The sequence below is a fragment of the Neoarius graeffei genome, chromosome 1 (assembly GCF_027579695.1).
Source record: "Neoarius graeffei isolate fNeoGra1 chromosome 1, fNeoGra1.pri, whole genome shotgun sequence".
Lineage (NCBI taxonomy): Eukaryota > Metazoa > Chordata > Actinopteri > Siluriformes > Ariidae > Neoarius > Neoarius graeffei.
The window spans coordinates 95919686-95932511 of NC_083569.1; the positions used below are offsets into that span (position 1 = coordinate 95919686).

A 12826-nucleotide genomic window follows, 5' to 3' on the forward strand; every position below is an offset into this window, starting at 1 on the left:
AACCCACACAGACACGGGGAGAACATGCAAACTCCACACAGAAAGGCCCCCATTGGTCAATGGGCTTGAACCCAGAACATTCTTGCTGTGAGGCGACAGTGCTAACCACTACACCACCATGCTGTTTGGAGTGGTAATCACTGTATGAGCTCAGGAACACTTCAGAAAACTATCATCTGTGAAAACAGTTCATTACTGCATCCACAAATGCAAATTAAAACCAGATATAAACAATATCCAGAAACATCGCCACCTTCTCTGGGCCCGAGCTCTTTTACGATGGACTGAGGTGAAGTGGAAAATTATCCTGAGGTCTGATGAATCAAAAGTAGAAATTCTTTTTTAGAAATCTTGGACACCATGTCCTCCAGGCTAAAGAGCAGAGGACCATCCAGCTTGTTATCAGTGCACAGTTCAAAAGCCAGCATCTGTGATGGTATGATGGTGCATTAGTTCACATGACATGGGTAGCTTGTACATCTGGGAAGGCATCATTAATGCTGAATGATATAAAACACGGGGCGGCACGGTGGTGTAGTGGTTAGCGCTGTCGCCTCACAGCAAGAAGGTCTGGGTTCGAGCCCCATGGCTGGCGAGGGCCTTTCTGTGCGGAGTTTGCATGTTGTCCGCGTGGGTTTCCTCCGGGTGCTCCGGTTTCCCCCACAGTCCAAAGACATGCAGGTTAGGTTAACTGGTGACTCTAAATTGACTGTAGGTGTGAATGTGAGTGTGAATGGTTGTCTGTGTCTATGTGTCAGCCCTGTGATGACCTGGCGACTTGTCCAGGGTGTACCCCGCCTTTCGCCCGTAGTCAGCTGGGATAGGCTCCAGCTTGCCTGTGACCCTGTAGAACAGGATAAAGCGGCTAGAGATAATGAGATGAGATGAGATATAAAACACATTTCAGAGCAATATGCTGCCATACAGATGACATCATTTTCAGATCTCTTTGCTTATTTCAGTAAGACGATGCCAAACTGTTTTCTGCATTGATTACAACTGCATGACAACATTGGACAATATTTCACTTTCAAAACTACAGCAATTGGTCTCTTCAGTTCCCAAACGTTTACAGAGTGTTGTTAAAAGTAGAGGTGATGCAACACAGTAATAAACATGCACCTGTCCCAACTTTTTTGAAATATGTTGCTGGAATCAAATTCAAATTGAACATCTCATCATCTCTAGCCGCTTTATCCTGTTCTACAGGGTCGCAGGCAAGCTGGAGCGTATCCCAGCTGACTACGGGTGAAAGGCGGGGTACACCCTGGACAAGTTGCCAGGTCATCACAGGGCTGACACATAGACAACCATTCATACTCACATTCACACCTACGGTCAATTTGGAGTCACCAGTTAACCTAACCTGCATGTCTTTGGACTGTGGGGGAAACCGGAGCACCCGGAGGAAACCCACGCGGACACGGGGAGAACATGCAAACTCCGCACAGAAAGGCCTCGCCAGCCATGGGGCTCGAACCCGGACCTTCTTGCTGTGAGGCGACAGCGCTAACCACTACACCACCGCTGCACCATTATTTATATTGTAAAACAATAAATCATTATCAAGTTCTGCTGAAATATTTTACAAATGTTTACTTCATATCCTTTACAAGCAGTGTAACCAAAACATGTTTAATATTTAACTATTTCCCTTTAAAAAAAATCTCAAACTTTTATTTCGTTTCTTGTAAACACTTTAAATGAGGATCGTAATGGTACAAATCATTATCATGAATGAAGATAAAACAAGAGTTTATAACAAGATGATCAGGCTAATCACACTGTTATCATTCTACTGGGTTTGAAAAAGATTATTTGATCATTACTGGGATGATCTGGTGACTTGTCCAGGGTGTACCCCGCCTCTGGCCCACAGTCAGCTGGGAGAGGCTCCAGCTTGCCCGCGACCCTGCACAGGATAAGCAGTTACAGATATTGGATGGATATCTGATCATTAATTGTTAAGGAAAAAGTCCTTGTAGGTTTGTTTTAGAAAAGATCTCTATCATGGCTTCACTGGATACAAAGTCATGTTACTGACAACGGAAAATGATTTATTTTTTATATACAAACACAAAAGTGCAGATTTAACAAAACAATTTCAAACAACACATGGAAAAGCAAATTTAACCGTGAACACAGTGAACTTTACACTTCAGTTCAATATGAATTTCATAAATATAAAGAGAAAAGCGTCTTTATCTAAAGAGCTGTGTACATACTTTGTCAAAAAAAATCATTCTACTGTAGCTTTTTCAATAAATGTTGAATCAGAAAGCAGAGAGAGGACAAAACTAATTCTTATGTTGTAAAGATAAAAGCAGCTCTGATACCCTGATAATTTCATACCAACAGAAAAACCCAAACTGACTGTGAGTGTGAATCCTCAGAGCTCCATCTACACTGGAGACACAGTTACTCTGAGCTGTAATCTGCAGTCGACTGGATGGAGGTTTCTCTGGTACACAGATCCTCAGAAATCAAATCCCCTGCCCCCTGGAGCCCGAGACACCAACACACTCAATGAGACGCTCTCTAATGAAGGACAAATAAATTACTCCTGTAAAGCACAGAGGGGAAACTATGACTCAGGGTTCAGTGAGCCAGTCAGGATTACAGTGAGCGGTACGTCATCTTTTCTACTTTTTCACTACAGGTTAAGAAATTAAGGACTGTGAAGAATTGTTGATCTTGCGATACTGGAATCACTTAAGTTGTTTTTTTTTTAATATATATATATATATATATATATATATATATATATATATAAAATATTTTTTTTTCTTTGTATAGCGAGACCAAAGGTGAACATACAGCCAGCTGAGCATGTGTTCACTGAAGAATCCGTCGTCACTCTCACATGTGACATACCAGTACGGACTGGACGATCCTGGTGGTATCACTGGTATAGGGATAATAAAGAACTCGGAGATGCTGCAGGAAAGAAAACATACACAATCCGTAATGTTGAAACCTCTCATCAAGGTCTTTATACATGTAAAGGAACACAGTCATCAGACCCAACATACACACAGACCAGTGATGCTGTTACACTGACTGTATCAGGTGAGTGTGTTTTATCTCTCATATTGTCTATTTCAATAACATTTTAAAGTGTTTACATGCATTTTTCACATGTGATAGAGGACTCCATCATGGACCACTACAGCATTTCATCTTAATGGTGAAACATTAATTGGACACAATATGGGAGCTAGGAAGCTACTAATGTGATTGAATTATTATATTTTAATAAGTAATTATGTTTTTATTATTAATGTTAATTAGTGGAGTTAATTAGTGTGGATAGCCATTTGTTTTAATTTGTTTTAATTAGTGTGTGCTCACTCAAAAGCAAGCACTAAGTCTTCCATCATCTGAGGCATTTGTTTATTTCTTATGGCTAAGTGCAGACAGATCGATCTGTCCTCTGATGATACAGTGGTGTTTCTTTCGTCATTAACTGCATGGTTTGTTTTATTTCTCTTCATGTGTTTTGTGTTTGCCCGCTTTTTTCATTTATATTGTCTTCAATTATTGCTAAAATACAAAATGAGGGATTTTCAGAAAATATTCTCAATGGTATTCTTTGTCCCTGACATTGTCAGTAGGGACATGAAGATGTGTTTTGAGAGATTAGAGGTGCGTATTTATGGGGGTTTTGACCCAGACCTAGAGCCAGATGGAACATTTTAGAGATTATGAGAACTGATCCCATCCTGTGGAATGTAGGGAATTACAGCTTAATGTATAAATCACCACTCACACGTGTTTGTTTGCTTGCTTGTTTTGTGTGTGTGTGTGTGTGTGTGTGCCGATGTCAGGCAGTAACACTACTCACTTTCACTGACATTAAGGCAAAACACAAAAAAAGTGTTGAAAAAAAAATCCAAGACGTAACATTTCCAATATGTCGTCCAGTAAAGACTGTATGTGTAGTGTTGCATTTTGTGTTTAACATTCCCAAAATAATTTTTATTCTATACACACATCCATATAAATAAAATGGTATAGAGAAGAGAGAGAGACTGAAGATCTGCATAATCACACAGCAGTTATTGTTTGACCTTCACTCTGATCACAGTGAACATTTACATTTAATATCACTATTTTCATCCTCAACATCTGTCGAGTTTAAAATTCCAAAACAATAGAAAAGTCATCATAAGGTGAAGTTGTTTATCTACAGGGCGTGTCATCACAGAGACAGTAATACTGTGTTTCACTGTAGAAGTGATTAGTGCGGTAAAGACTTCACACCCTGAGCTTGTGTTTCATTTCTAACAGAAAAACCTAAACCTGAACTCAGATCAGACCTTAAAGGAGCTGCACTGACAGGAAACTCAGTGACTCTGTACTGTACACTGAAGCCGCAGTCTGCTGGATGGAAGTTTTACTGGAGCACATCAACACAGAGCTCTGAGACTGATTCACGCTACTACACCATCAGACCAGTTCGAGTCTCTGATGGAGGTCAGTACAGGTGCCGAGCTGGAAGAGGAAACCCAGTCTACTACACACACTACAGTGATGCACTCTGTGTAAATGTTATTGGTGAGTAAGAGGCTTTCTGTTCAGTTATTCATTGTTTGTTCAGTGTCACAATATAGCAATATTTAGACAACTACACACAGAGAACTCTTTTAACTAACTGATGTTATGAAAGTTATTAAAGAGAGACAGTGTGATCACGGCTGAGCAGCGCTGGTGTGAGGTGAACTGGTGACACAACACTAGTTTAGATTTGGGAGAAAATGTCACCAACAAAACCTGTAAAACTCTTTCAACAAGCAGCTCAGAGGCTGTAAAAGGGGCTTCATAAAGTTACTGCTTCAGAAACATCAACATGCTCGAGTCGAGACCTGCCTGAGTGTGAATGAGTGAAGAGGACGAGGGTCGAACTTTTATACTGAACCCCTGAGTGTAAGAGGCTGTAGAATCTGAAAGAATGAGAGAGATGAGAGTGAGTGTGTATGAGGGGTTATGACGTGATAACAGGTGTGTGGTGATGAGTAAGGGTGTGTATTACAGAGCTGTTCTTTTTCTTTTATATTAAATATACCTGTTAACAGGGTAAACAAATGATCCTGTCAGTTATTTCTAGCATTATTGTGAATCTTTTCCCTTTAGTTTCTTGTTCCCTTGCTGACACTCAGTGTTCCTAATGATGAATAATCAGGAAAACAGGAGAGCAAACACACTGTCATTCAGACATCAATCAATAGTGAAAAAGATCTACATTTTCAGTCCATTAATCTGATTAATTTCAAATTGTGATCTACATTTAATTCATTAGTAGAGATTGTTAAAATGACTCAGTCCACCTCTGACAGAGTTTAATCATTTACATGTGAGCAGATTTACTGTATTCAGTTTAAAATGTTACTCTTCATTTAAATAATGGTGTTGGGAATTAATTCATACATAAAAATATTTATTTTTCCACAGAGAGACCTAAACCTGTGGTGATTATAAAGCCTGATAAGGAGGTGTTCAGAGGAGAGACAGTGACTTTCAGATGTGAGATACAGAGAGGAAGAGACACTGAGTGGACATACAGCTGGAAGAGGAATGATTACACACGCTCATACCCAACAACACAGGAGTTTAGTCTTTATTCAGGGAGAAATGATGTCAGCGGTAAATACACCTGCAGTGGGAGGAGAAGTGACTCTCAGAGCTCAGAGACCAGTGATGCTGTTACACTGACTGTATCAGGTGTGTTTTATCTCACATATTGTCAATTTTATTAACATTTTATACTGTTTACATGCATTTTTCACATGTGACCGAGGACTCTATCACCGACCACTACAGCGTTTCATCTTAACCCTTGTATGGTTTTCATATTTTTGTTCCTCAGCCAGTGTTTGTGGGTCTGGTGGAGCCGCTGCATTTTGGTGTTTTAAATTCAACACAAACAATTTTACATTAAATATTTAACAGATGTTTACTTCACCCCAATTACAAGCAATATAAACAGCATATATGGTGAATATTTGCCCTTTGCCTTTGTTAGATTACATTTATTTAAAAAAAAAAAAGTGCTACTCGTTTTTTTGTTTTTAAGTAAAATGTAATTTTAAAAAAGAATCAATTATAGTCAAGATACGAGTGGAAAAAATACATTTATTGTCAAATTTACAAATGAAGCAAGGTTTTTCATAAATTTTTATTTCTTTGAATTTCATTCGAAATTTAACCCATTCAGTTCAGTTTACACAACACAAGCTGAACACGTACAGTAACCATGTCAGTCTGTACAACACATCATCCCCATGCTCGTCTTCGTTTTGGGACTGGCTGATGCTCCGTCTCATCCTCTTCTTCAAAGTCACTGTCAGACTCTGAATTTTCAGAAATGTGATCCTCACGTTCTGAAACTTCTTCCTCTACACAATCATCAAAAGCTTCTCTCTCTTCCAAAATCATTTGCAAGGCCATCTGAGCAGAGAATCTTTTGGCCATCTTGATCAGTTGTGATAAGGAACCACACTGGAAAAGCTGGATTTATTGTGTCCTGCCCCCAATTTACAGGAACCTCTGTCTTGGTTCCCGCAAGTCAGAGGGTTAAATGTTCAGGAATGTGAGAGCAGACAGGTGTCGGTGCTTGAACGGCAGGGGCAGAAACACAAAACTCACACACACTAACGGCAGGCCCAGACAGGAGGAGGACAGAGTGAAGGTACACACTTTTATTAGCCCCGGGTCCAGTGGACCCAAACATCTTGTATGTATCAAAGGTGTATCCAAGATGGCAGCACTGTGTTTGTCTTACGTTTAACTCATTGTCTTTTTCCATCAAATGAATGTCTTTGTAAATCATACCGAAACAATCTTCCTGTCGCGGTCCATTCGGTGCAAGTTAGGCCTACTGGAATGTTTATTTTTTAATCAAAGGCGTAGGCTATTGCGGGAGTGGAGCCTACCTGTTGCTACCTAGGATTGCTACTACTACTGCGGGAGTGGAGCCTAATTAACGCTACCTGTTCAGTGTTTCCCCTAGAAAATGTTTGAAGGTGCGGTGGCAAGACCTGCGCTCAGACGTCCCACCCCAGTATGAGGATAAAAACAGCCAACAGCACAGAAGGCTATACATAGATTAATCCATCGGTCATGACTTTAGCCCACAACATGCCAGTACATAACTGCGCAGAATAAAATGCTAAAACAGCCAACAGTGCACAACCAAAGCACCTCGGTAGTAGGCTAACTCAACTTAAACAACTTGCTTGTATCAGTACCAATGCAGTATAGAAACACTGAAAACAGAGGAAGCAGTGCACTCGGCGGTGCTAATAGAAGTAACCAATGACTTACCCTTAAAGGGCTGATGACACGAACATGACTCTATGCAATTTCTTAAATAAACTATACAACATGGCAAACATGTTAGATTTCTGTTATAATTACGTGAAAAGGAGCTGTTGTTACGCAAATATCCAACTTTTAATTGCACAGCGCAAGAAAACTGGGTCCGTGGCTCGCGGCCATGTTGTGACGTCAGCGGGAGAACACGCTGCGGTTCACTGGCTGTTCTACTCTGGTTCTACTCAATGGAAATAGCGCATGAAAATGCCGGTGAACTCTCTAGTGCTAACTCTTCCTCTTCTGGGAGTCTAGAATTGTGTTGATCTCTTCCGAATAGAATCTATGATAGCCTACCCTCTTCACCCTTTGCCTCTCATTGCTAGGCGGCAGTTACATGAAAGCCGCAAGCTTTCACAAGCAAATACATGACTGATATCACGCCGACTTTATGATTACATTTATGATCATCATGTAGAATCTATAGCTCTATGTACCTTTATCTTATGTCATTTCACAACACATGTTCTGACAGGAGGAATGTCTTTGGATCCGGCATAGCTACTAGTAGACCCCCTCCGGAATACTGGCAGTGTTGTCAGATTGGGAGGAATCCCGCCCAGTTGGGCGGTTTCAAGTGCATTTTGGTGGGTTTTGAACATATTTTGGGCTGGAAAACTTCAGCAGTATCTGGCAACAGATACTGCTGACATTTTCCAGCCCAAAATATGCTCAAAACCCACCAAAATGCACTTGAAACCGCTCAACTGGGCGGGATTCCTCCCAATCTGGCAACACTGTGTAGGCACTGCTGATGGCAGCAACACACGTTTGTGCTGAATTGAACACCCAAGAGATTCTTTTAAGCTGGAAAGGGTGTCAAAACAATCCAAATCGAAGTGTTCAGAGCACAGGACGGATGTTGGTGAGGGCTCCCACTTGTCACGAGTGCGCCTGACTTGCTTCACCCACTTCGCATGCAGCTCGGGATCTCTGGGAAACTTGAATAAACTTACCCCATCCTTGTGGGTTTTGGAGCAAAAGCCAGCAACACAACGCGAAGGCATAATAACTAATTATATATATATATATATATATATATATATATATATATATATATATATATATATAAATGTATAATAATACTAATAATGACAAACTGAACACCTGTCGCATCAACAACAAACTGGCAAGTTAGGAGGAAGGTTCTTTTGCTGATGTCATATAGCTCCTCCTCCTCCTCCTCTTTCGTCTCCTGGGTGCTGCAGCCCTGTCAAATTTGCTCAAATAGCCACGTTTTTTTATCATAACTTGTAAAATAGGCGCCTTCGTGAATTAATATATGGATCATCGGGAATTACTTATGTTATAAAACATTGCCAAAGATGTCAAAAACGTGTCATCAGCACTTTAAAACTTCCCAAAGGCCTGCCTGCGTCTGTCATTGGCCTGCACGAACTCCTTTGCGATGGCTGTCATGTCAGTTTGTTCCAGAATGTCACGGTGAATATGGCAGTTCATCAAGTCATTCAGTCTCTTTTGTGTCATTTGTGGATCGGAGGTATGATTTCAGTCGACGAAGTGTGGAAAACGAACGCTCTGCTGATGCCGAGGGCACAAAGGCCAAAAGCCAGGGCACCGAGGCCATAAAATAAAACAATGATTTTAAGTTCATGTCTATAATGAATTTAATTTAAGGACTAATGACTCTTCTGAGGGAGATTGGAGTCCCGGTCAAAACTATCAAGCAGGTAAAGAAACATATACAATATTATGTCTGAAGATAAGAAAATATTGAACACGTCTAAACTTATCAATCCATCACTCACTTCAAAAATTTTAAGACTTATTAAACCTATATCCTCCCATAATTTTTGTTCAATTGACACCAAATGTGCAAGAGCATCTTCAGACTGTACTACTACACAGATTTTTGATTAATCAAAATTGAGCCTGGAGTCCACCAGATTTCCCTAGTCTGAAACCAGGACACTTTTGCGCGCGACCATGCTCGTGCACACACACCTTTTTTTTTTTTTTTTACGTAAACGTGACACTCAGAGAGGTACTCTTACAACCCCGATTCCAAAAAAGTTGGGACAAAGTACAAATTGTAAATAAAAACGGAATGCAATGATGTGGAAGTTTCAGAATTCCATATTTTATTCAGAATAGAACATAGATGACATATCAAATGTTTAAACTGAGAAAATGTATCATTTAAAGAGAAAAATTAGGTGATTTTAAATTTCATGACAACAACACATCTCAAAGTTGGGACAAGGCCATGTTTACCACTGTGAGACATCCCCTTTTCTCTTTACAACAGTCTGTAAACGTCTGGGGACTGAGGAGACAAGTTGCTCAAGTTTAGGGATAGGAATGTTAACCCATTCTTGTCTAATGTAGGATTCTAGTTGCTCAACTGTCTTAGGTCTTTTATGTCATATCTTCCGTTTTATGATGCGCCAAATGTTTTCTATGGATGAAAGATCTGGACTGCAGGCTGGCCAGTTCAGTACCCGGACCCCTCTTCTACGCAGCCATGATGCTGTAATTGATGCAGTATGTGGTTTGGCATTGTCATGTTGGAAAATGCAAGGTCTTCCTTGAAAGAGACGTCGTCTGGATGGGAGCATATGTTGCTTTAGAACCTGGATATACCTTTCAGCATTGGTGGTGTCTTTCCAGATGTGTAAGCTGCCCATGCCACACGCACTAATGCAACCCCATACCATCAGAGATGCAGGCTTCTGAACTGAGCGCTGATAACAACTTGGGTCGTCCTTCTCCTCTTTAGTCCGAATGACACGGCGTCCTTGATTTCCATAAAGAACTTCAAATTTTAATTCGTCTGACCCCAGAGCAGTTTTCAACTTTGCCACAGTCCATTTTAAATGAGCCTTGGCCCAGAGAAGACGTCTGCACTTCTGGATCATGTTTAGATACGGCTTCTTCTTTGAACTATAGAGTTTTAGCTGGCAACGGCAGATGGCACAGTGAATTGTGTTCACAGATGATGTTCTCTGCCACTCCAAGATGCTCTTTTTATACCCAGTCATGTTAATGACCTATTGCCAATTGACCTAATGAGTTGCAATTTGGTCCTCCAGCTGTTCCTTTTTTGCACCTTTAACTTTTCCAGCCTCTTATTGCCCCTGTCCCAACTTTGAGATGTGTTGCTGTCATGAAATTTCAAATGAGCCAATATCTGGCATGAAATTTCAAAATGTCTCACTTTTGACATTTGATATGTTGTCTACGTTCTATTGTGAATACAATATCAGTTTTTGAGATTTGTAAATTATTGCATTCTGTTTTTATTTACAATTTGTACTTTGCCACAACTTTTTTGGAATTGGGGTTGTATTTTGTTGAAGCTCACATTTATCAACATCTCATATGAAATAAAACAAACAGGCATTTTGTTATCTAGTAGCATAGTGGTATACAGATCAGTTAAATTATGGTCAGACAACAGATTTTGTAATGGCTGAGAATAGGCCAGGCTATGTCCATAGGCCAAATTTAAACTGATTTATTTCACCTGTTTGTGAGAACACCAAGAAGAATGCATATGCACATGTAGGCTATATCTCTAAAATTGTATGCACTATAGCATGAACTTAAAAAGTAGATATGTGACCTCAACATAGCCTAGGTCAGAATCAACCTTACTAACCATTCCCCACAACTGAATGAATAAAGCAAGAAGATGTGTACAAAAGTGAACACTTTAATGAAAGGTGCAACAAGCTGTTCAACACAGCAATATGGCCAAACTGTCAGAATGGTATGTTAAACAGAAACAAAAAAAAAAGAGACAAGTGATTTGAGAATATACACTCAAACAAAACAGCAATAAAGGAGGAGAGGGGTGACAGCCCGAGGAAAGCCCCCACAGGAGCGCACAGCATTTGCAACATAGGCTACCCAACTCAGTACAGGAACAAAGCACAGGAACAAAGCTAAGGTGACTGTCAATCCACCCACCCCAAACAAAATGCATTAGCCTACGTATATTTACAAGAAGAGTCTAACGGTTACCACCGTGGGCTACGGAGAAGGAACACTTAGTGTGTGCAGTAGGCTTCGTGCGCATTGTTCTGCACCTCTCGGAGGAAGGGGTAGGTGCCCTGTAAATCTTTGGAAAAGTTACATTTTCTTTTCGGCATAATTGCTGCGGCATTACTGCTGCTAGCTGCTAGACAAAGAACATTCGCACCAGTTAATGTTTATTTTATTGTTGCATGGCAACCTGTTCTGTTGTCTGGAATAATGTGGCTAAATAAACACCCATGCCACAGGGCCAGGGGGCAGTAACCAGGAAAGTTTGCGATTCCTGTCAATTCATCAAAATAGTAAGTGCAGGGCCCTATGAAAGATTACAATTTAGGGCCCCCCCGTAAAATTTTCAAGCTCAAGCAAGTGAATTTGAAGTCTGTTTTTGGCTGGCACTTCTACTTTACTAGGCATGTGATCAGCTACCTAGCAAGTTTAGGTGATACAATTATTTGGTATCTGAACATTTTAAATGCAGAACTGTCAGAATTATACTGAATAGACTGTTGCCTTAAAATGAACATTCCATTATATATATATATATATATATATATATATATATATATATATATATATATATATATATATAAATAAAAAAAAATTTTTTCTTTTATGAGCAACTATTAGGCCACTCAGTAGCCTATGGAGTTCATTCAATCCAAATGTTTGTGTTGAGAGAAATTGCATGCATCACTGTATCAGTATGGATTTATAACATTCTGTATGCACATTATGGATACTCCAGAGCCCTCCAGCAAACATCAATAATCAGGATTACAAAATGCATTCCTTTGTCTCCTCCATTTATTGACTTATTGCACGTAATCAAATGTATGCCTTGATGAATAACTACACTAGTTTTTTGATACAATTACAGAGTGCACTGCAAGAAATCCACTAAGTGTTTTTGGTTTCTTTTAGGCATCACACATTTATTAGAAAACACAGCAAATGTTCAAATATTCAAGTTAAATACTTCGCAACAGTATCAATAAATCCACACATGAACAATAGCAATGATATCTATGACCACAGCTAATGTGCAAAATATTAAGTTAAATACTTAACAATATCAACAAATCCACACATGAACAATGGCAAAACATCTAGACTTAATTATGCAATAAAGATACCTATGAAAAAAGGTGATTTTTTTTTCACACACAGTGTGATATCCAGACTTCATAATTCATCACACCTGCTCCTGCTTAGCAACTTCTAGAATGTTCACCTCTGTTGCGCACATAGAAAAACTGCCAGCTGCTCTAAGCTGCGCTAATAGCGGCGCTGCGCACACACGGAGCTACACATTTCACGCGTCCCGCGCCCAGAATCAGACTGTACCATTAGTAAAAAGGGTGGAGGGGTGAAATGACAATATCATAAATAATTCAAGAAAAATGTTATAGCAAATCATAACCATGTATAATTTGCATATTTTAACAGATGAAAT

General features: G+C 39.8%; 1 protein-coding gene across 1 annotated transcript in view; it reads left to right on the plus strand.

The window, feature by feature from the left end:
* Positions 1-12826, plus strand: part of LOC132885528 (obscurin-like) — a 607458-nt gene that overhangs the window by 573481 nt on the left and 21151 nt on the right. The window contains exons 27-30 of the mRNA XM_060920272.1: positions 2359-2628; positions 2797-3069; positions 4291-4557; positions 5452-5721. Coding sequence (XP_060776255.1) covers positions 2359-2628; positions 2797-3069; positions 4291-4557; positions 5452-5721 — 1080 coding nt within the window. The remainder of the gene's footprint in view (positions 1-2358; positions 2629-2796; positions 3070-4290; positions 4558-5451; positions 5722-12826) is intronic.